The sequence below is a fragment of the Sminthopsis crassicaudata genome, chromosome 2 (genome assembly GCF_048593235.1).
Source record: "Sminthopsis crassicaudata isolate SCR6 chromosome 2, ASM4859323v1, whole genome shotgun sequence".
Classification (NCBI taxonomy): domain Eukaryota; kingdom Metazoa; phylum Chordata; class Mammalia; order Dasyuromorphia; family Dasyuridae; genus Sminthopsis; species Sminthopsis crassicaudata.
The window spans coordinates 256,740,988-256,764,453 of record NC_133618.1 but is presented as its reverse complement, the minus strand read 5'-3'; the positions used below and the strand labels follow the sequence as shown (position 1 = coordinate 256,764,453).

Sequence of the window (23,466 nt, the reverse complement as noted above, 5' to 3'; positions counted from 1 at the left end):
TTAGGGGGAATGACCAGAAACAGTCTTTGTCTTTTACTGACTTTTTGGTGCTTTTGCCATTTCAACATCCAACATTATATATCCCAAATTTGTCTTTGTTGAGTACAGTATATGAGAAAGCTTTCTGTTTTTTAGACCTAGCTCTTGCTCTTGAAAGAAGAAATATATTATTTAGAAATGATGGTACCAAAATTTATTGTGAGCCAAAGAAATGGTTAAATTAGCTCTATAAAAATGACATTGCATAAGGAGTTGAAAGATTAGAACAAAATTTGTGTTGAATGTGAAAGAATTTGGATAATATCAACACTTGGAAGTCAGTCCTCAGTATGAATACTTTTGTGAAGAGTTAGAGTAGTTACTTCAGGAACTTGGGAGGTCTAATAAACATACATATTTGTGGAATAACTTTATAAATGAAAGAAAAAATTTAGCTGTGACATGCCAACCTCTTTTCAGATTGCTAAATAATGGGATAAAAACTGCCTAGGATACCAGATCATTAAAAAAAAAAAATCAGCAAACTTATATTGAATGCCTACTACTCATGTCTTGTATTAACACTGGTAGGAAACTTTATTTGGGGCTAGTAGGATGGGAAAGGGACCTGTCTTTGGCAAATCCCAAGACCATGTTGCTAAGTAGTATTTTTATTTCAGGAAGAAATAAATATTACTGATGAGACTAAAATGGCTGAAATTGGTAGTTATTTAAAATGAAATAATGTTCTTGGAAAATTTAACTTAAGCTAGTGTTTTGGATTTAATATCTCCTACTTTTGTAGTTTTTCAGGTTTTGATAAGTAATATTTTCAATTGATTTACATTAGCATTATGGAGAAATTTGTATTAGTGCTTTCTGCTCTTTTTTGAAGAATATCTTATTGTCACAAGAGAGAAAAGAGGCTAGGAGGATAGTTCATTTTCAGGCTATAGAAGATAATAGCTTTATTTGGAACTCTTTACATGACAAGATAAGTTAAAGGACTCTAGCTGATGGCCTACTTTATTCAAATCATGTTTTGTACAAGAACATTTAAGTATAGCAGAAATTTATACTCTTGGAGTTAATCATAAAACTATTTAACTTAGGGAAATTATCATTTTATTCTGGCTTGTATGTATGTACCACAGTATTTTTATGTATAGAAGGCATTATTGATCCATTATTATTAGGTTATGCTTTTTGAAGTTTTTCTATGACAATGTTAAATTATTTTTGCTAATTTATCTCTTCTTATTCCCCCGTCTCTCCCTCTCCCCTTTTCTCCCCAACCCCCCCGGTGTGGTACACCTGAACATTAAAAGATGGTGCCATGCTTAGCTGTACTTTCTGGAGCTGTAAAACAGATCAAATGATACTAGCTTACATAGGAATTGAACCTGTGACCTTAGTTTTGTTAATATGTTGTTAGAACTAAATGCCTTAACCAATCACATGAGGCTTGCTGCTTCTGGGGCTCTGTTAATGTTGAAAGAGAAAGGAAAGATGTAGTATGTTGATGAGCTCTACTACATATATTGAAATTTATGAAGCCATTGATTTGCCTGCATAATATAATTCCTAGATTTCTCCTGGATTAGGGATAGACAGGTATTCTTTTTTTTAATCACTTAGTATGTTTATTCTTTAGCTCTTTGTATCAGTAGGGCTGTAGTTGCCATCTGCTATTGTCCTACAATAGTTGGCTTGACCTAGGTTTATTCCTCATCTAGGTCATGTATCAATTAGACTTTTCTTCCTAGGGACATTTTCATACTGTATATGTGTGTGTGTGTGTGTGTGTGTGTGTGTGTGTGTGTGTGTGTGTGTGTGTGTGTATCTACATATAAAAAAGATATATACATATAAATACCCTATCTTATTGGATTTTTTGAACTGAATGTCCCAAAGATATCTTAGATTCAATATATCCAAAACAACTCATTCTCCCATCTACATGTACTTTTTTTTTCAAACTTCCTTATATTTATTGAGAGTACAACCATCCTTTTAGTTACCCAGGCTTGCAACCTTGGCTTCTCATTTTCACTTATTGTCAGTCATTCGGTTGTTGGAATAAAAATCTCCTATGTGTTCTTTATTTTCATAACTCCTATTTGGCCCTCATGTCTTGTCTCAGCAGTTGTAATAATCTTCTCTTCAGTCTATCTGTCTTTAGTCCCTTGCTAGTCTGTCTCTACACTCCAGCTTCCTAAACATGAACTGTAGTTCATGACTCCATTTTGGGTCCCATAATTGAATGTAGGAGTAGTGAATTTATGGTTTATTATTAGCAAATGTTTGATTTGTATACTTACTTTATATACCTGTATATCCCAGATCACATAAAAATTTCTCAGGCTAAAAGGGGTTGCTAATGAAAAAAGTTTAAGAAGCTATCAAAACTAACAAGCTCTGTACAATTATCAAAGTGAATTTCCTAATGCACATTTTTGATTACTCACTGAACTAAGTGGGTTATTGATCAGATATAAACTCTTTAGCATGGCATTCAAAGCTATTTACACTCTTGCCCTAAGTCTATGTTTCTATCATAATTACACATTATTCCCTTCTGTGAACATTATTTCTAGGTATCGGTTCTCTTCTTTCTATACTGTAAATTTTATTCTGTGTTATGTGATTAATAGATATATAAAATAAATTGGTTCCTTGTCTCTTTCCCTTCTCCATCCTTTTTTATTTTTATCAGCCCTCTAAAGATATATTCCATTCCTGTTCAAAATTTATTATTCCTATATTTTCAACTGTGATCCAAAAATTCAAATTTCCTTAAACATGTTAAGCAGATGTTCACATCTCATCCATTCTTTTTTTCTTCTGAAACCTAGAGATTCAGCCATAGAAATGTACACATGGTGATTTGAATTGTTTTAATAACTGAGAGAATTAGGAAAGGCTTTGAGTTTGAGTTAACTCATGAAGAATTTTAAGGATTCATAAGGTTTCTAAATATTAAGAGAATTGAAAAGGGTAGCCTTTAAATCTACAAAACATTTGAGATCTGGAAAATCCGTAGTAGTGTATAAGGTACTATCTATAGATGTTGAAAAACGCTTAGCTTTTTTAATGGCATTGGAAAATCTAGTAATTCAAGACAGTATATTATAGCTCACTTTTAGATGAATACCAATGTATCCAAGTTGATGATCTACCTCTTGGACCATTCTCTGATATTCTTATCGAACTATCTTGGCCTCCATTCTGCCTATTTCTGTTGTATTTTTATTTATTTTGTTAAACACTTCTTAAATATAAACTATCTGTTTGACACCTCTGACCTTTCTTAAACTGTTTGTGACCCTACATGGGGTCTTGTAACTGAATGTGGGGAGGTCACAGAATTATGAGTTATTATTAGTAGCATTATCATTAGTTTGATTTATATATCTATATGTCTCTATCTATCCATGGTCATGTAAAAATTTCTTGGGGGAAAAGTTTAAGAAACTCTGGTCTAGAACACTAAGAGAGGTTAAATGACTTCTCTAGAGTCACACAATCCAGTTGATCAGTCAGCAAATGTTTGTTTAGTGCCTGTGTTCTAAGCACTGTGCTAAGCCTTGAGAACACAGAGAAAATCAAAAGATAAGTCCACTGTGCAAGCAGTTATGTATAGACAAACAGGATAAATTGGAAATAATCATCTGAGAGAAGCACATCCCAGACTTAATTAATTAATTAAGGGTTTAGGCTTAAGAGCTATTTGGAAAGGCTTCCTGTGGAAGCTAGAATTTTAGCTAGGATTTGAAAGAAGCCAGGGAACTCATGTAGAGAAGATGAGGAAGGAGAACATTCCAGGCTTTCAGTGGAAGTCAGTGGATTCAGATGGATCCTCTTCTTGGAGGAAAGAAGAGGCCAGGCCAGTTCATTGGATCAAAGAATATGGAGGGAGGGTGGTATATGTGGGAAAGACTGGAAAAGTTGGGTGATTGAGAGCGTTTATGAAGGGCTTTGAATGACAAACAGGAATTTTTTATTTCTTCCCAGGAAGTAATAGTTTCTTTATTGAGTAAGGAGGTGACATAGGCACTTTTGCAGGTTTGGGTCACAGGATTTAAACCCAAGTTTTTCTGTTTCTAACTCCAGCTCTCTATCTATTACATCATGCCTGCATCTCATCTTTGAATTTATAAGCACATTCAGAAACATGTAATATAGGAAGTTTGGATAAAATACTTTGGCAATATTTTTATTTAATATTTTTAGCTCTGACAAGTAGTTTTGGAACACAAGGATTAATTTTAAATTTGGGCTTCTATTTAATCTAGGCTATCAAATGTTTGCTAGAATTGTTTACTGGCTCTGCATGTTTTAATCAATCTGGTTATTTTGTTTCATTGTAGCAAGCAGCATTGAGTAAGGGAGAGACTAAGAAGGATACCTGCATGAAGACTGAACTGCTGAAAGATATTACCAACAATAAAGAAGAAGGTAAGTATATATTTTCAGTTTAGACCTTTACTGCCATTATTTGTATCAATTAATTTGTCATTGGTAAATAAGCAGAGGAAGCCTTGATTGTTTTAGCCTACAGGGTTCCTTTAATATTAAAAAAGTAGTTGTTTCTTGAATGGCTATTCAATTGTGCTTGTTGTATGCTATACAAATTATTAATTATTGCTTACGAAATGGGAATTAGAAAAGGAAAAATACTGTGTTTTTTGCTTTTCTTTTACTTTAAACTGGACAAAAATTATGTAAGGAATGTAATTAGGGTTAAATGAGATGAGTAGGGGATCAAAAAAAGCCCTTGACGTCAAAGTTTCTCGTCTGTTTACCCTACTGTTTACTAGATTATGGTGCTCTAATTGGTCTAAATTCATTGTCTTTTGTCTCTTCCTTGACCAAGAGATTGACTTTTTGGAATTTAGTGCTAAATTATTTAATCTGTCTGATGAGCAAAGCTTTCTTTTCCACAGAGACCTGGAAGTTATTTTCTTTGTATGTGATAGCCTAACATTTAATAGTCAGTTAACTAATTATATCCCTTAGTTTCTTTTTGTCACTAGTTGACCATATTGTTTTAATCCACTAGTTGTCATATCTAATACACCTTCATGAATACTTCTCATAGTTTGCTTATAATCAGTTAATCATCAAGTATTTCATAAAATGTTTTTGCAAAAAGCTTTACAAACTTTCCTCAGAATTAGTCTGTGTGTGGTTGTGCATGGATTATTGTCACCATTTTACAGAGGAAGGAAGTGAGGTAACTCTTATTATCTGAATTACACAGGTTCACACTGCGTTTAAGAGTTGGAAGGAATTTTTAGTAGTCACATGAAAGGACTCTCCTTTATAACATACCTGGCAAGTGATAAACTAACTTCCTCTTGAAGACCATGAAGAAGGAGAAAACTCACCATCTTTGTAGCCAGTTCTTGTACAGTCCTAAATGTTAGAAATTTTTACATGAATGACGTTATTCCTTAAATGACTTCTGTGCAATCTATACCAATTGCTCCTGGATTTGTGCCTTTGAGCCCTGGAGGACAAGTCCACTCCTTTCGTGATATGACATCCCTTTAAGTATTTGTTAGGTGTCATGTTTCTGCTCATTCTATTCTTCTTCAGGCTAAAAACATCTTTAGTTTCTTCAATTGATTGCTACAGAATTTAATATTCTTCAATTCATCAGTTTCCTTTTAAAATAATTATGTCCAGAACTGACCACAGTGCTAAAGTTGAGGTGTAGGCATGGTACCGAGGGACTAGGACCTCTTTGCCCTGAAAGCTATGTCTCTCTAAATTCAACCTATGACCCTATTAATATTTTTGCTTTTCATTTCTGGTTCATATGTTGAATTCACAGTTAACAAGTATTTAGATATTTTTCAGAAAAATTGCTACCTAACCATGTTTCACCCATTATTATACTTGTGAAATTGATTCTTTTAACCCTCAAATCCAGAATTTCATAGTGGAAAAAATGTGGAATTTAATTTAAGGAGACTTACATTCAAAGTCAGAGTCCATAACTTAATCTGTGAGACTTTGGATTTTTATGCTTGTGGGCTTCAGTTTTCTTATTTGGAAAATGAGGATGCTATACTCAAAATATGTAATATTGTACCTTTATATCTCTCCCTATTGAATTTTGTCTTTATTAGACTCTGGATCCTTACTGTCATTCACTGTAATAGCTATTCCTCCCAGCTTTGTGTCATCTACACATTTGATGAATATGACCTCTATTTTTCCAAGTAATTGATAAAACATTAAAGCATTAAAGATTTGCTCCAAGATTTTAGACAGCAAATACCAAGATAGAAGTGATTAAGTTTAATCCAACCCTTCTTCCCTCTCTTCTTTCCCTCTAAATAAATTCCAGTAGCTCCCTATTACCTCTAGGATGAAATAAAAACTCTTCTTTTTGGCTTTTGGTGCATTTTACAACCTGACTCCAACCTGTCTTTCCAGTTTTATTACAAACTAATTCATCTTTCTATAATCAACAATCCAATAAAACTAGCCTTCTCTCTATTGTTCCCACAAGGAACTCCATCTCTTATCTGTACAATACCTTTCCCCCATGCTGGGATAAATTTCCTCCTTCTTGTATCTCAGAATCCCTTTGTTCTTTCAAGACCTTCCTATACAAAGTCTATTCTGCTTCCTCCAACTGCTAAAATATTCTTCCATCCCTAACCATTTTGTACTTTTTTCTGTTAATTCTGTCTTTACTTATGTAGATCCATGTTGTTTTATCTGATAAGAATGCAAGCTTTTTGGGAATAGAAATTATTTTTCTTTTAAAAATCCATAAGCTTGGCATTTTGTTAAATGTATGTGGATTGAAAACAATGATTTATGGCAAATGATCAAAATGCAAAATATTTTTGGACAAATTTCAGTCTATATTTAAAAGTGACATAAATGGACACTGATATTAGTCAGATGACTGTTCTCTTAAGGAAGCTATGTGGTATAGTGAATAGAGTACTAGGCCTTCAACAAGAGGATCTGAGTTCACATCTGCTGTTAAATACTTACTAGTTTTATGAGCAGGTCATTTAACTCTGTTTGCCTCAGTTTCCTCATCTGTAAAATGAGTTGGGGAAGGAAATGGGAAATCACTTCAGTCTCTTTGCCAAGAAAATCCAAAATGAGGTCACACAAATGTGTGCTTGGCAAATATTTGCTGATTGATAATAGTGATTTATGGCAAGTGATGATCAAAATAGAAATTATTTGGGGGCAAATCTCTACATTTGAAAATGATATAAATGGGATACTGGTACTAGTCAGAATACAACAATCCTCTTAAGTTGGTTAAAGGGTACCTTTTTCTATTAAAGTTAGCAAATTTTATATACATTGTTGAACAGTGTATATAAATGTATATACTAAGTCTTTCTAACATTACTTAAAGGACAAAAGAATACAAGAAGGCATTTATTACTAAACCAGTGTAATGGATACAGAAATTGAGACACAAAACAACCTAGCAAAACTAGCAAATCCTAATTTAAAAATTACAAATCTCTAAATCCTAATTTAAAAATTACAAATCTCTAAATCCTAATTTAAAAATTACAAATCTCTAAATCCTTATATCCATATTCTAAAAGAATAGAATGCAGTGGCTTTGAGTGTTCCTATTTTAGGATTGTCATCAATAGAAGAACAAAAAGAATATTTCCTGATGTCACCTTGTGGAGCTGTCTGAAGATTCAGAGAAAAATAACTGAAATTGTTTTCTCAGATAGCCCAAGTCTACATCATCCTTCCTATAGCATTTGAGCCTGCCATTTTCCCCTTTTCTTTCCCTATAGGTATTATCTAATTCCCTCCTCATGTTTATAGCCAAATTCCTAGAAAATCCAGTCTTTATTCATTTGCCACCATATTCTTCCCTCCCACTCAATTCTCAATCCTTTGCAATCTATTGTTGGAGTGAAACTGACTTCTCTAAAGTTAGCAGCAATCTCTCTTTTATAATATTTTATTAGTAATTTTTTTTTTTAGTTTCTTTGATTTATTTCTGTATCTCTCACATTTCCCCTAATTGATCAGCTATCTCTTCTTACAAAAAAGTAAAGTAGAGAAGGGAGAAAAGCCATTCAGCTCAATTAATCACTATGCTAATTGAAGTTAGAAGTGATGAGAACTTTAACTAAATGGTTGTATGAGTAGAGAGGAGGAATCAGATGCATAGGAAAAAATATTATGGAGATAGAAAAGGCTAAATTTGGCAACTAATTGTATATACATATAAGGTTAGGACTCATGACTAACAATATTCTTTTTTATTCCTTCATTGATCTTCCTTCCTGAAAGGACCTAATAAGTTAGTAACGTTCCCTTTTTTAGATGAAGACACTGAGGCCCAGGTAGGTTAAGTAGTTTGTGACTGGGTAGGAAAAGTAAGACAGGGCAGCCTTCAGGAGAAGTGAGTCTAGTAAGATAGTCTCAAATAATTGTGAAAAAGTCAAGAAAGTAGGTATGAGAAAAAGCTAAGGGATTTAGTAATTAAAAAATTGTAGGCTAAACTGATATGTGGAAAAAACAATGATAAAAATAATGAAACTCAGCAATATGTAATTATCCTTTAGAGAGGGATGAATATATATGCACCTTCTTTCCTTAGAAGAAATTGGATACTATTATTGCTTAACTGAAAGACTCAGTTGACATAATAGTTGTATTGAACCTTTCCCCTCTTCTCTTGGTGCTTTGTTTTTTTTTTTTGTTTGTTTGTTTGTTACTAGATGACTTATTAGGTAGGGGAAAGGGATGACATATTTGGAAACAATGATGAAATTTAAAACTATTTCAAAAAAAGAAATTGTTGGTAAATTTGGAAAAGTCATTTTTTAGTTCAGTAGTAGAGTTGGAAGTGAGAGGGAAATGAGGCTATAGAATCATTAAGTAAAGATAGGTTTTTCAAGGAGTTTGTGAAAGGAAGAAAGCAACAGCATATTAGTTTGAGAGAATAGGGTGATGGTGTTGGCGAGAAGGGAGATTGCAGACCAAAGTGTTTTTTAAATGATGAAATGGATTTGGATATATTATAGTCAGTAGGGAAGGAACCATTAAACCATTTGATCAAAAGATTGATGACTAGAAGGGTAAGGACAGCTGAGAGGTAAGTTGTCAGCTGAGTGGAGATACAATGGGATCCAGGGCATAAATAAATGTTTGTCAATGGAAAGGATGATGACTATTTCTTCCTTTGAGATTTGTACAGAAGTGGAAATAATGGAGGATGATATTCACTGGATCAGATAGATTACATGTGGAGGAATTTTAGGAAACATTAATATAAATTATACATAGTTTTTACTTGTTCTATAATTTGCACAAATGCTCATTGTTTGCTAGAACACTTTTAGTAATGTAAAGCAATCTGGGAGCATGGGCTATTTGATTTTTGCATTTGTTTTCCATGCCCATTGCTTGACACATAGACGGCAGTAGTCTTAGAGCAAGTGCTTTTTAATTGTGAAATTGGAAAGCGTGAAGGGCATCATAACTAACATCAGTGAAGGATTCAAACAAAGAAATGATGATTTATCTAATTCTTTTTCAATAATGATTATTGAGAATCATTGTGTTTCATTTGTCATAGGGATTTATCATACGTTTATCATACATGTACCTCTTAGAATTTTTTTTTCCAGTAAAACTTTACTTTAATGTCTTGTTATAGCCTGGTTTCTGAAGACTATGACAGCAAAACACTTAACTTTTAGATTGTTTGTTGTGGAGGCCCAGTCTCAATTTAAAGATACTTGTTACCAGATTGGCTGCATAGTGATGAAGTTTTTGGCTAAAGTAATTCCAAACTATTTAATGAAGTGTTATAGAAGAGTTATTCTATCTTAAATTAACTTAAGATCTTAGAGTAAGGAATCTTTTTGTTGAAACTGATTTAAATGGCAGTACCCCATTGGTCATTGTGAACTTTTTAACGCATAAGTTCTATTACAAATAATAACAACTTTTAAAAAATGAAAGTTGAAGACTATGAGGTGATGTGCCAATTTGTGTGTATTTGTGTGTAAGAGATTATTGTTTCATTTAGGAAAGAGTGTAACTTCTGATTCTTAATTTCAAAATATTAAACTTAAAAGATGGCAACAATCTCTTGGTGCCGAGGAACAATTTTTATTTCTTCCTATCTCCTCTAACCCATGCCTTTTGGATATGGTAGGTGCTTCATAAATGTTTGTTAAGTTGAATTACACTTGCATAATTTGGAATTTTAATGTAGATTTTCCATTTCTCTATTGTTGTCACAGAGGTGACCAGATTGTAACCTCCAATGAATTTACTTGGTGACAGCTGAAGGAAGAGATATTCAGGGTTTTAAAAGATATGAGGCCTTGGTCTTATTTTATAATTGAGTTTTTGTAGGGTTTAAATATTCTTAAATTAGATATAATTTATATTCATTAAAATGACAAATAAATAGAAATTTCCAAATATACAAATAATTACTTTTTCTTTTGCATTATTATAAAGAAACACTCCAATATCTTTGTCAAGAAATTTGTGTGGACAGTATGGTTCATGGGGTCATGGAGAGTCAGGCACGACTGAACAACTAAACCACAAGTTAGTTAGGAGGCAAGCTAGATAACTCAGTGTTTAGAGTGCTGGACTTGGAGTCAGGAACACCTGAGTTTAAATCTGGCCTCAGACACTTACTAGCCTATATGACCGTGGGCAAGTCACTTAATTCTGCTGGTCTCAATTTCCTCATCTATAAAATGAACTGGAGAAGGAAATGATAAAACTACTCCAGTATTTTTTTCAAGAAGACCCCAAATGAAGTTATGAAGAGTTGGATATGACTGAAGCAACGGGACAACATTGGACATGCATTTGAAATGTCTGGTAGGCAATTGGACATACAAGATTGGAGGTCATCAGAGAGGTTAGGGAAGAGAAATTACCATTAGAAATTGTGAGATCACCAAAGTGAAGTAGGTTAGAGAGAGAAGAGAAGAAGCCTTCAGGACAGAATTCTTTTGGACACCTAAGGTTAGAGAATGTGACCTAGATGAGGATCCAGCAGAGGAGAGTGAGAAGGAGAAGAATCTGAAAAGTAGGAAGAGAACCAGGAGAGTGGTATCCTGAAAACCCAGAGCCAATCAAGGAGAGGAACATAACGATTCAATTTGGTCTTAGTGAATAAATTTTTAGATTTTGAATTGATAGTATTATTTATTGGTTTAGAAATTAAAACTACTTGTTTCATAAGATTTTGGTAAAATATTTTTACTGATTTCTAAGAATAAATTGTGTCATGTATAGATATTAATTTATTCCATAAAAGTTTGATAGAGACATGTTTTGGGAGTTCTTTTTAGGTGTAAGTTTGATTAATTAGCCATAGAGGTCATTTTGAACTCCCAAATTCCATGTCCATCCTTCTCAAATTGAATTCAATTAGAATAGTCCTCAAACAGCAGGTACACTGTGTACCTAAACTTCAAATGAAGCCTTTACAATTTGGTTGTACATACTAACACTTTGTTTCATCGGCTTAATTAGCCTTTGAGAATCTGATTCCTTTTTACCACAGTCAAACATTGAGTAGAGAAATGTTTAAATATTTTTCCCCTAATTAGGATAACCCTAAGTAAAAAGTTGAATTTCTTTTTTCTTAAGAAAAAATTCAAAATAGAATTTCTTTCATTTACAATATTGCTGAATAAACTAAAACTTCAAATAATAGTTTATCTTTTCATGAGTTAAGCTGGGTCTTCTCCTTGTCCTAAAAAGCTCATTGGATCAGAGGTGGAATCAGTAGATCTAGGTGAATATAATAAGACAGGTCCTTTGACTCTCTATTCTGTGCTTTTTTTTTTTTTTTTTTTTTTTTTTTTTTTTTTTTATTAAAGCTCAGAAAGGTCTGGGAAAAATCCTTCTGTAGCTCTAATTCTAGAATAGGAAAAATACAGAAAACATTCAATAGCTTACTTACTCTCAATGGATTGACTGGGAAAGCTCCCAATATACAGATTTTACAGGGGCTCAGGACAATGCTGCTATCTCCTTGAACAATGGATAGGACATCTCTTCTCTCCCCTTCCCACCCTCAAATTTCCCTGCATGATGGCACATGAAGGGGAGGGAGAGTACCTTAGGGATTTTAGGAGAGAGATTATTTCATTAGGGATAAGAGGAGCTTGGCTGACACTGACTTATACCTTTGAAAGTGATTGCATTAGAGAATATTCACAATAGGAATGTTTCTATTAACCAGTGTTGGCCAGTTTACTTTAACTGCTATATTCTGTAGAGAGGAAGTAAAAATCATGAATCAGATTTGGGACAGATTTATATCTACCAATAAAAGGCCACTTAGATCAGTTTTGAAATCTGTATTTGATGGCTAAGTCCTTGGAGTTTGATAGAAGAATCTTAGCATTTAGTGGGATATTTCAAAAGTAGTGTTAGCTTTTTGATATTCTTGTTAAATGACTGATTGCCCATATTTTGTGTTGTAATTCCCCTCCCCCCCGACCCATGATTCATTTTTTGTAAGATACTGATATTATATAGAAAGAGGTAAGGAAATGGAGTTAAACCATATATAAGCATCCCCAAGTGCTTCATATTGACTTATTTAACAATTTTTGTTATTTTCTATTTAACAATATTTCTTATTTTGTATTTTTATTTATTGTTAAATAGTTTCTAGTTATATTTGAATCTGATTGGGACTACATTCAGGAATATTACAGGGCTGTAGTCTACATGTTTGCCATCTTTGCTGTGGGGAACTCCTGGTGTGGATTATGGAGCTCCCTTTTCTGATGGCAGCTCCCAATTTGCTTTTGTTTGGCTGGGAGCAGTGGGAAGTCAGCATACAGTTATACTGCTAGTTTGTTTCAGAAGCTGAATTTGAACTCAGAATTCTTTGATTCAAGAATATTACTTCTAAATACTTAAAGTTCCTTTCTCTTATAGTTCAAGATTAAATGTCATATGTACCCTATAGTTTGGTATCTGTGTCTAAGTAGAGTCAAAGTACTTTGGCAGAGAGAGCAAAAAGAACAATTATTGCTACAAAGAGGTATAATATTTGTAGAACTTTTTTTCCCCCACTGTATCTTGAACATTTAAAAAAAAAAGGAATTTTGTTACAATCCTAACAATCTCTGTTCTCAAATTTGGTATCTTAATGTTTATTTATTTTAAAAATGATAACTATTATTATTCCGATTGTCCTTAACATGAATTGTTGGTTACAAACTGTTATTTTGTTTTGTTATCATTTACCATATTGGTGTGTACATTTTTATATATACATACATCATTAGCACATCCCTTCCTCATTACTTACTACATATATATTTTTAAACTTAGAACATTTGAAAACTCTTGTCTTCAACTCTTGCAACAATAGGGAGTTTGTTTTTCTGGAAGATATTTTTAATTATTTAACTTTTTACCAAATATTCCTATTAATAAAATCTATATGAGATTTTTTTTAGAATTTTGATATGTTTCTAACAAAGTTATTAAGACCAATAATATTTTAAGAGTCTATCTTTTTATTTCTATTCCTCCCCCCCAATTTTTATTGAAACTTTAGCCTTAGCAATTGACTAAAATTTCCTAACCAATACATTTGAGATTTTTAAAAATTTTGTATAAAGCATAAGCACATTGCTTATGTGGATGGTAGACTTTCAATCTTGTTAAATTAATGAGAGGATTTTCTGCATGATGGAAGGATACTAGCTTGAGTGTAGTAATGCTTGGCCAATTCTTCTCTAGTATAGGAAGATGATCTGATGTAGGACAAAAACTTAGAGAAGGGAGGATCTGAAATCTATGCCTGGCTTCTTTACTTACTCTCCAAATTTTGGTGGGCAGTCTGATAAAGTTTCCATGCTTCAGTTAACTTATCTGGAAAATGGAAATTGTATTGATTGCCAGTATCCTGTATCAAATAGGATCACATGAGAAGGTATTTTAGAAACTGAAAAGTATTATATAAATCAAAAAATAGGCATAGTAAAAAGAGAGTACTGGAGTTGGAATCAGAAGAACTGGATTTTAGTCCTGCCTTGTAAAACTTAATAGTCAACCTTGTTGAATTCTGATTTCTTAAGCTGTTTAATGGAGATAATAAATAAAAACATGCATTTCCCACCTCTCATGATTGTTATAAGGAAATCCCTGTGTAAACTTTAAAAAGCACTACATATAAATATGAGCTGCTGTTAATACAATTATTATACTGACAATCATATTTGACTTCTTGTGGCCTCTTTCCGCAGGGGGTAATGCCATGGCTGCTGATGAAAGTTCAACAGAAAAGCAAGGAGGGGAGCCTCAAATGGCAGCGGATGGTGAAACAAACGGTTCTTGTGAAAGAAATGAAGCCAATAGTCATCCCAATCCAGCTAAACACACTCAGGACAATACAAAAGCCAGTCCACAGGAGCCTGCTAATAAGTTAACCAGAATAGCTGAAAATGGAATTTCTGAGAGAGATAGTGACTTTGGGAAACAAAATCATGTGAAAGCTAGTGATTTCACCCAGACTTCTCTCACAGGAAGTAATGGCTATATCTTAACCAAACAGACATTACCAGAACAGCCCATAAGGACTACCAGCACCTTGGCTTCTTCTCTTCCTGGCCATGCTGCAAAAACACTTCCTGGAGGAGCCAACAAGGGAAGAACTCTAAGCTCATTTCCTCACGTACAGGCTGCAACACCTACCAAGCTAGGTGAAGGGAGTAAAGATCTAGATCATAAAAAACCCGCCACTACAAATCCTGATGTCAAAGTCCACAGAGCTCGGAAGACTATGCCTAAGTCCATCCCCAGCCTGGTAATATACTCCCTGCTGCATTTTTTGTCTCTTAGATGGGTTATTTTTGATTATTGACCAGCAGGGGATATTGGGAGTTGGGTTGAGAAGGTGAAAGGGACTGTTTCATACCTTCTTTCTCTCCTTCCTTTCCCCTCACCATCATTTGACTTTTGGAATTAGATAAAGGGTTTATTTTATATGCCAGATATAACTATCTATGGTTTAATCATTGAGATACTTTCCCAGGATTGTTGGATGACCAATTCTTCTGTTTTTGGACCAAGGGCTATATAAGAAAAGCTTATCAAAGTGCTTTAGGAGTGAGTGAAACACTCATTTAGGAAAACTAGAGAACTCTTTATAGCTAAATCCTCAATCCCTTCATAATCTCCTCTCTTTGTCAATAATCCTTAGAAGTGGGCAGTGTTTAGATGTTTGAGTGAAAGAATTGTAGTGGGAGGTTGAGAGAAAGCCAACAAAAGAAAGATCTTTAACAGAAGGGAGTTGTATAATTTAAAAAGTGTATAATCAGTCTAGGTTTCCCACTTAATATTCAGTTAAACATTTAGATACAGAGCTGCAGTTTTCATTTATGATCAAAATCCAGCCTGCTTACAGAATCATATGTTCATGCTGTTCAATCACTGGTTCCAATCTTAATTCTGCTTTGGAAGTGTAAAATGTTTCTTCAAGAAAACACAAAACAGGGGGCAGCTAAGAGGCACAGTGGATAGAGCACCAGCCCTGAATTCAGGAGGACCCGAGTTCAAATCTGGTCTCAGACACTTAACACTTCCTAGCTGTGTGACCCTGGGCAAGTCACTTAACCCCAGCCTCAAAAAAAAAAAAAAAAAAAAAAGGGTGGGGGGAGAAAACACAAAGCAGCAGCAGTAGATCTTTGTATTTTGTTGTGCTTTAACAGAGTGAAAAGGACCTGGGTCCTGCCTCCTGTTGCTGAGAGAAATTGTATTTCCTACTAGAAAATATCTTTGAGTCTTGTTACTTTGGGAGAAGTGACATTCTTGGGATATGGGTAAAAGGAAGAGAAGGTCAAGAGATGGAAGAACAATAGAGAGAAAAGATCATAAAAGATACATAAATACAAATAAAATACAATAGCAGATGGTATTGTATCTTGTTGATGGAGGATAAGGAATGTATTAAAAACAGAGATATAGCTATCTTTGTCCTTAGTAGTCTCATATATTCAGGTAGTATGGGAGAAATGCTAGATTAAGGGATAGGAGAGCTATACCGTAGTCATAGTTCTGAGTGTGAACATGACTCAGACATCTGAAAACATTAAGATGTCAAAGATTTCTTGATCCTTCTTTGGATCTGGTTTTGTTCTGCTTTCATGTTCCTTAAGTTTCTTGTCCATACACTCCCAAGAATCCAGAAGCAACGCTGATTCAAGCAGCTATAACAATCAATCAAGAGGTATTTATTAAGCATATACTATCTGCCTTTACTAATCTTGAGGATATAAATATAGTGAATGAAAAATTTCTCCTCAAGAAGAACTTATACTTTCATGGGTCTACATATAGATTATATATCAAATAGAAAGAATAAATACAAAGAAGTACAATAGTTAACAGGGCAAGCATTAGCAGTTGAGGAAATCAGATTTGCCTTCAGGTAAGGTGGTGCTAGGCTGAAGAATCAATGAGGCAGAGAATAAGAGAGTATCCTTAGGTAATGGGGACAGCTAGTATTAAGGTATGGCGATGGGAATGGAGTCTCCAATAGAAAGAAAGACTGTTTGGCTCTATTATAGAACATAGAGAGTAACATATTTGTAGTAAAGTTCAAAAGATAGGCTATGGCTGTTCTGAACGATTTAAAAGCTGAACATAGCAGATTATTTGATTATGGAGACAGTGATTGAGATATAGACAGATGAGTGCTTAAGGAGATCATTTTGACAGCAGTGTGCAGTGGATTAAAGTGAGCAGAGACTTAAAGCAAGAGCACTGATTAAAAGGTTATTGCAATAACTTAAGTGAGAAATAGTGAGGACTTGAATTAAGGTGGTAGCTGTGTAAGTAGAAAGAAAGAATTGAATATAAAAGATAGGGAGATAGAAATGGCAAAATTTCTTATTATTTAGGGAGAATGAGTGAGAGAAAGGAGTTTAGAGTAATGCCAAAGATATGTGTGTGTGTGTGTGTGTGTGTGTGTGTGTGTGTGTGTGTGTAAGTGTAAATAAAACAAATAAATAACTTACAGGTATATAACCTGGGAGACTGGTAGAATAGTGATGGCTTAGAGAGAAATAGAGATGTTCTTGAGAGTTTTTTGTGTGTGGTTTTTTTTTTTTTTTTTTTTTTTTTTTTTTGTTGTTGTTGTTGTTGTTGTTGTTGTTGTTGTTGTTTTGTTTGTGGGGGAAAATAATAAGACTCCACTCTTTTGGATTTGTTGAATTTGAGATTTCTTTGGCACATCTAATTTGAAAAGTTCAAGAGGCATGGTGACATGAGACATGAAACTGAGAAATTGAGATTTGACAGAGTTTTGAGAGGCAATAGTATGGTAGTAATAGACCCTGGAAACTGATGAGGTCACCCAAGAGGGAGCAAATAAAGAGTGAATTATATGGATCTTATATATGGGGAATGCTCAACACTTAGAATTTGTAATCTGGATGATGAATCAGTAGAGGAGACAGAGAAGGAACCACTAAATAGGTAGGAGAACCAGGAGAAAATAGTGCCATGAAAGTTCAGAAGGGAGAGAATATCCAGGAAGATAATGTTAGAAGTTGGAAGAAGAGAAAAATGTGAGCCATGTACTAAACTTTGTAGAAAAGAGGAAGAATGATTTTAGGAAGATGGGAGAACAATATATAATATCTACCAATAATCTGGATTGGGTGAAAAATTTTGATAAAGTGAGCTTTAAAGGAGGAAAGGTTGAGGAATGATGGTGGCAAAGGTAGAATTCAGCAGAGTAGTATCATGGAACAAGAAATATTATGACCCACTTTCTCTTCCTCTTTCTCTCTAGGACTAATGTATAGGGAGTATGTGGGGAATAGCCAGTGATATAGAGGAAAGTGAAGGATACACTCTCATTAGGGAGCCAGGTCTAAGAGAGGGCTAATAGAAGGAATGTGAGAGAACAATTTGTTTGTTCACTATGAAATTGAAATTCCAGAGGGCATAGTGGATGGGATTGGAATGTGGGATATGGATGGAAAGGAGCTTGAAGTGGAGAGTGGGAATGAAAAAATATAAAATGTATAATATGTTCACATAGTACATTCTGTATTTATAATATATGCTGTATTAGTAATATAGTTAGGTGTAACATAAATATCAATATAAAAAATAAAAGTGAGGATAGGGGATAGTTTTCTCTATATCTGTAAATTGATTATTATAGAGGGAGAGAGAGAAATAGTTTAGAGAGAAAAATTATTACTTATAGGAAGAGTAGATAAAAAAACAAACAAACAACCTGGTTCCAGAGGATTTTATTGCTTTACCTTTTCATTCTAGGTTGGATTTTCAGAGCTGCAGAGGGCATTGAATCTGTATTGGTTCCTATTTGCCGCTGCTACTATTCTCTGATTTTTACACAGGGCATGGGCAATCATCTTCTTATTGCTATTAAAGTGATTTTTCTTAAGCTTAAGCATATATTTGATTACACCCCCCCACTACTCAATCATCTTCAGTGATTTCTTAGTCCCTTTAGAATAAAATATAAACCCCTCTGTAGTGTACATCACACCCTCTCTAGGATTCTTCAGTCAAATCTTGTGCTTTTTCTCTGTTCCTTACAAACTAGACTTATTTTTCCTTATCTTTGGTTTTGCAGAAGCTGTTCTCTTTATGTGGTATGCAGCCCTTCCTCTTCTGTGCCTCATAGAATCCCTCTCTTCCTTCAGGACTAAACTCAAGCACTACTTTCTACCTGAACCTTTTTGTGATTCTCACTATTGCTAATGCATTGCCTTTCAAATTACTTTGGGTTTAAATATTTTGTTTATATCCTTAATACTCTTGAAATATACATATATACACATACATCACCTTGGTTTTTTCACTTTCAAATGTAAATTCCATATGAGTAGACCTTGTTTAATTTATTTTATTTATATCCTTAGAATTCAGCACATAGTAAGTGGTTTATGATTATTTGTGGATTAATAGATTGGATATAACCAGCTATTATGAACTGTCTGCCTGATTCTTTTTTTTTTTTTTTTTTAAATTTATAGCAGCAAGTTCCTTAGTAATCCTGGGTGTGAAAATCATGGCTTCCTGGTTAGTTATTCTTATTGTAATGAAACAATATTCATAAAAAGTATTTCTGATAGTTTTTTTCCCTCCCCTTATGCTTTTATTCATTTTGCTGAATAGTTTCCAATAACATGTAAACATTTTTTTAAACATTCTTTTTTTTTTTTTTTTTTTTTTTAAAGTTTTGGGCTCCAAATTCTTTTCCTTTTTCCTTCTGCTGCTTCTCCTTCACTCCTATCTCAACCTCACTTGAAGGAATTTTAAAAAATAAAAACTAGTAAGAGGATTTGAAGATAGTTGATTAATGGCCTTTTTAGGGTTTAAAGGAAAACAACAGGTAGGTCATAAGTCTAAGACAGCCAACCTCCCAGGCTTTTATCCTGAGACTCTGGAAACTTAAGTATTAAGTCAGATTAATAATGAATGATAGTTCCTTTAATTAAAATACACGCTGAATTACTGAGTAATATCGTCTTAATTCACAATTAACTTTTTAAAGGAGAATATCAAAAAACTTTTGGCAATTTAAGTTATTCACTAGAGAAAGATATTCTTGGTTTCAGGTTGTCTGATCATTATATTAAGTGAGTAAGGAATTATTCTTAATTTGCTGCCTACTTAGCAAATTGTAAGGTGACTGCAAGAGGATTGTATAGGTTTGGAGCTTTAAGATATACATAAAATGAAATTAAAAACCAGGGAATACTATAAACTATAATGCTGTTAAATATTAAATAATATAATATGCACCGTGAATCACAGGTCCTTAAGAAGAGAGCATGTGATTTGGGCTAATTGGAGATATGCGATGCCCAAATTTATTTCTTTGAGATTATAATGGTAATAAAGATAATTTCAATAGACTTGGGTTAGAAAAAGCCATCCACATTGAGGGAAGGAACTATGGAGACTGAATGTGGATTGAAGTATATTATTTTCACCTTTTTTTCCCCTTTCTGGTTTTTCCTTTTTCTTTTGGCTTTTCTCTCACAACATGACTAATGTTTGTTTAAAATAATTGTGCCAATATAACCTATATCAATCAGTTTGCTTGTTATCTTGGGAAGGAAGGAGGGAAAGAAAAGGAGATAAGAAACCTTGGAATTAAAAAACCTTACAAAAGTGAATGTTAAAAATACTATTTTAACATGTAATTGGGAAAAATAAAATACTAATAAGGGAGATAATGGTAATCATTGAAAAATATGACTTCTAATTTATTTTTATATGATACTTTAAAAATATAATATATAATATATTTAATAATATTTAGAAATATAATATTATGCTTATATTAGTTTAGTAGCTTATAAGATATCAAGAGTTCATCTTCCTGCTTTGGTAGATAATTTGTAAGTTTTGGGGGCTGATCTTCTGTTGATGGTCTTTTCCTAATTTATCTAGCCCGGTCCTCAGATAACATTCATAGTTCATTGCTGAGCTTTCCAGCTCAGTAGGATCAAAATTTGCAGTAGTACCAGGGTCATATCCTTACCCCACTAAAGCATTCAAGTAGATTTTCAGGAGAAACATAGCTAAATGCACATTTAAAAAAAATATTTTGCTTTGTCATGAAGGTTCTGTTGCCCTAAGTGAATTCAGTAAATATTTAGTAACACAGTATTCTGTGTTCATGTTTTACTTTTTACAAGGGTTTTGTGAGATAGTATTTTCTTTAAGTTCCCTCCATTGTCCTTGTTTGTTTATATTCAAAGTAGCCTAGGATTTAATAGGCTTACTTAATGCTGTCTTCATTTATCTTCTTTTTGTTAGATGGAAAAATATACATAAATTACCAAAATAAAGACATATCTTATCATTGTTATTTAGGGATCAGATCTTCAGAGCATTTGAACATTGTTTTATTTAAAGCAGTTTTTACCCTTGAATTTATAGGTATATAGTTTAGTTTACAAAGTAACATATTTGAAGTCAGAAATCATACCTTTGATTCAAATAATGATAAAAGAGAAGTTATGCTATGATTTCTCCTATTTTTGCTATTTACTAATGAATTAGGAAGAAACTTTTTTTAGATTGTAGTTCTGGGATTGCTATGGAGGGGGGGGGGCGGATCACATTTTCCTACATTAAGGTTTTAGTGAAAACTATGATTTTCATGATTCTTGTACTCATTAGACACCTAACTAGGAGAGGTATTTGTAGAATCCCCTTCTATATTCACCAGGCACCTTGGTATTTTCCACTTCTAGATGAGTTCTTTGTTTTCTGAGCATAGAATTATCAATTCCTTATTATACTTAGCCCGGGAAAAGGTATGTATAAGAACAAAAGTATGTAGAAAACTGTGGTAATAGTGGAAGAGAGTTCTGAATTTGGACTCAGAGATTTTTGAGTTCAGATGCCATTTGTGCTATATTCAATCCATGTGATTTTGGGCAAATCAATCTCTTAGGAGGATCTAAGTTTTCCTGACTTTAAAATAATCAGATTAGGCTCCATGATTTCCACGGATCTTTTCAGCTCTAAATTTATGATTTTAGCATCCCATACCTTTTTTTTTTTTTTTTTTTTTTAAACACTGTATGTCACCGTGTGTCCCCATTAAAGTATTTATTTTGGTGTCTTTTTTAAAGGTATGTGTCTCCTTTTTTATCCTTTCATTCTTTTACCTTATCTTGTTCCATGAGTAAAGTGTATAGTCACTGTAATATTTATATAGTTCCCTTCACTTTTCATTCTAAGCCTTTGTCTCCTCATCTTGTCCTCCATCTTGTCCCCCTCTTTGCATAATTGTCTAATCATTGCTTTTTTATTTTTTTGTTGTAATAACATTTTATTTTTCTAAATACATGCAAAGATACTTTTCAGCATTCACTTTTGTAAAACCTTGTGTTCCAAATTTTTCTTCCTTTCTTCTCCCTCTCCCCTCAAGACAGCAGTTCTTAAAGATCTAAACATAATTCCATATTCTTTATGCTGTACACATAAACAAGAAAAAATAAACAACCAATAAAAAAGGTGAAAATATTATTTTTTGATCCACATTCAGTCTCCAAAGTTCTCTCTGGATACTGATGGTACATTCTATCACAAGTCTATTGGAATTGCCTTGAATCACCTCATTGTTGAAAAGAGTCAAATGATCACCACATAATCTTGTTGTTAGTTTACAATGTTCTTTTTGTTCTCCCTTCATTTAGTATCAGTTTATATAAGTCTCTCCAGGCCTCTCTAAAATCATCCTGCTGATCATTTCTTATAGAACAATAATATTCCATTATATTCATATACTATAATTTATTCATTTATTCCCCAACTGATGGGCCTCCACTCAGTTTCTAGGTCCTTGCTACTATAAACACTGTTGCACCTGTGGGTCTTTTTCCTTTTTACATGATCCCTTTGGGATAAAAGCCTATTAGAAACACTACTGGATCAAAGGATATGCACGGTTTGATAGCTCTTTGGGCATAGTTCCAAATAGTTATCCAGAATAATTGGATCATTTCACAACTTCACCTATTGTATTGCTTCCTTTTTTTTTTTTTTTTTAAAGCCATGTACTCTTTCTATTCTTAATTAATTTCACCTTTTAACATTTTTTACCTTTCTGCCATAGCTTTCTTTTTGTTATTGTTGTTCATTCATTTCAGTTTTGTCCAATTCTTTGAGATTCTATTTTTAAAGTGTTCTTGTTAGAGATGTTAGCATGGTTTGCCATTGCCTTCATCACTTTATTTTTCACATGAGTTAACTGAGTCAAACAGAGTTAAGGGGCTTGCCCCACTGTCACAAACCTTGTTAAGTATTTTGAGGCCAGATTTGAACTCAGGAATATGAGTATATACATGAGTAATACAACACTGTATCCCCACACCACTTAGCTACCTCTAGCTATCTTAGTAGTATATCTGCTCTAATGAGGGGAATTTAAGTTTTATCCTGAATTCTGCCTTTTGATTTGAAACTAGTTTCTCACCTGAATATACCATACATCCTCTGTCCTCCTTACCTTCCGTCTTTCATACTCATTGAACCAGATGGAACTTAGGATGACCTATAGTCCACTGACTCCACTCATATTTCAGCTTCTACACACCCCAATCTTTTTAATTATGAAAGTTTAATAATGATTTACTATTTCTCTCCAAACATAGTTATCATCTTTAAAATTTAAAGGGTATTAGATTTAAATTCATAATTTCATATCTCCTTGACTTTGTGGACCTCCATATCTATTTAAAGTCATAACCTTTTATGACCTACACCTATACCTTATCATTAAAAGTTGCTAATCTACCTCTAATATCTCTTTAACTTAGTACTCTCATACTACAACTACGTCATCTACTAGACCTCTCCACTTTGCCAGACATTCCTACTAAACTTGTTTTGTCTCAAGGACCATCCAGTAGAAATGTTGCTCAGCTTTCAGGGATTTTGTAGCTAGAATAATGACTT

General features: G+C 33.5%; 1 protein-coding gene across 21 annotated transcripts in view; it reads left to right on the top strand.

The window, feature by feature from the left end:
• The window catches only part of EHMT1 (euchromatic histone lysine methyltransferase 1), a 265,726-nt gene that overhangs the window by 110,998 nt on the left and 131,262 nt on the right, over positions 1 to 23,466 (top strand). For all 21 annotated transcript variants that reach the window (XM_074288973.1, XM_074288966.1, XM_074288986.1 and 18 more), the window contains 2 exons: positions 4,350 to 4,437; positions 14,250 to 14,809. In XM_074288973.1, the coding sequence (XP_074145074.1) occupies positions 4,350 to 4,437; positions 14,250 to 14,809 (648 nt within the window). Of the gene's footprint in view, positions 1 to 4,349; positions 4,438 to 14,249; positions 14,810 to 23,466 lie in introns of those variants that run through there.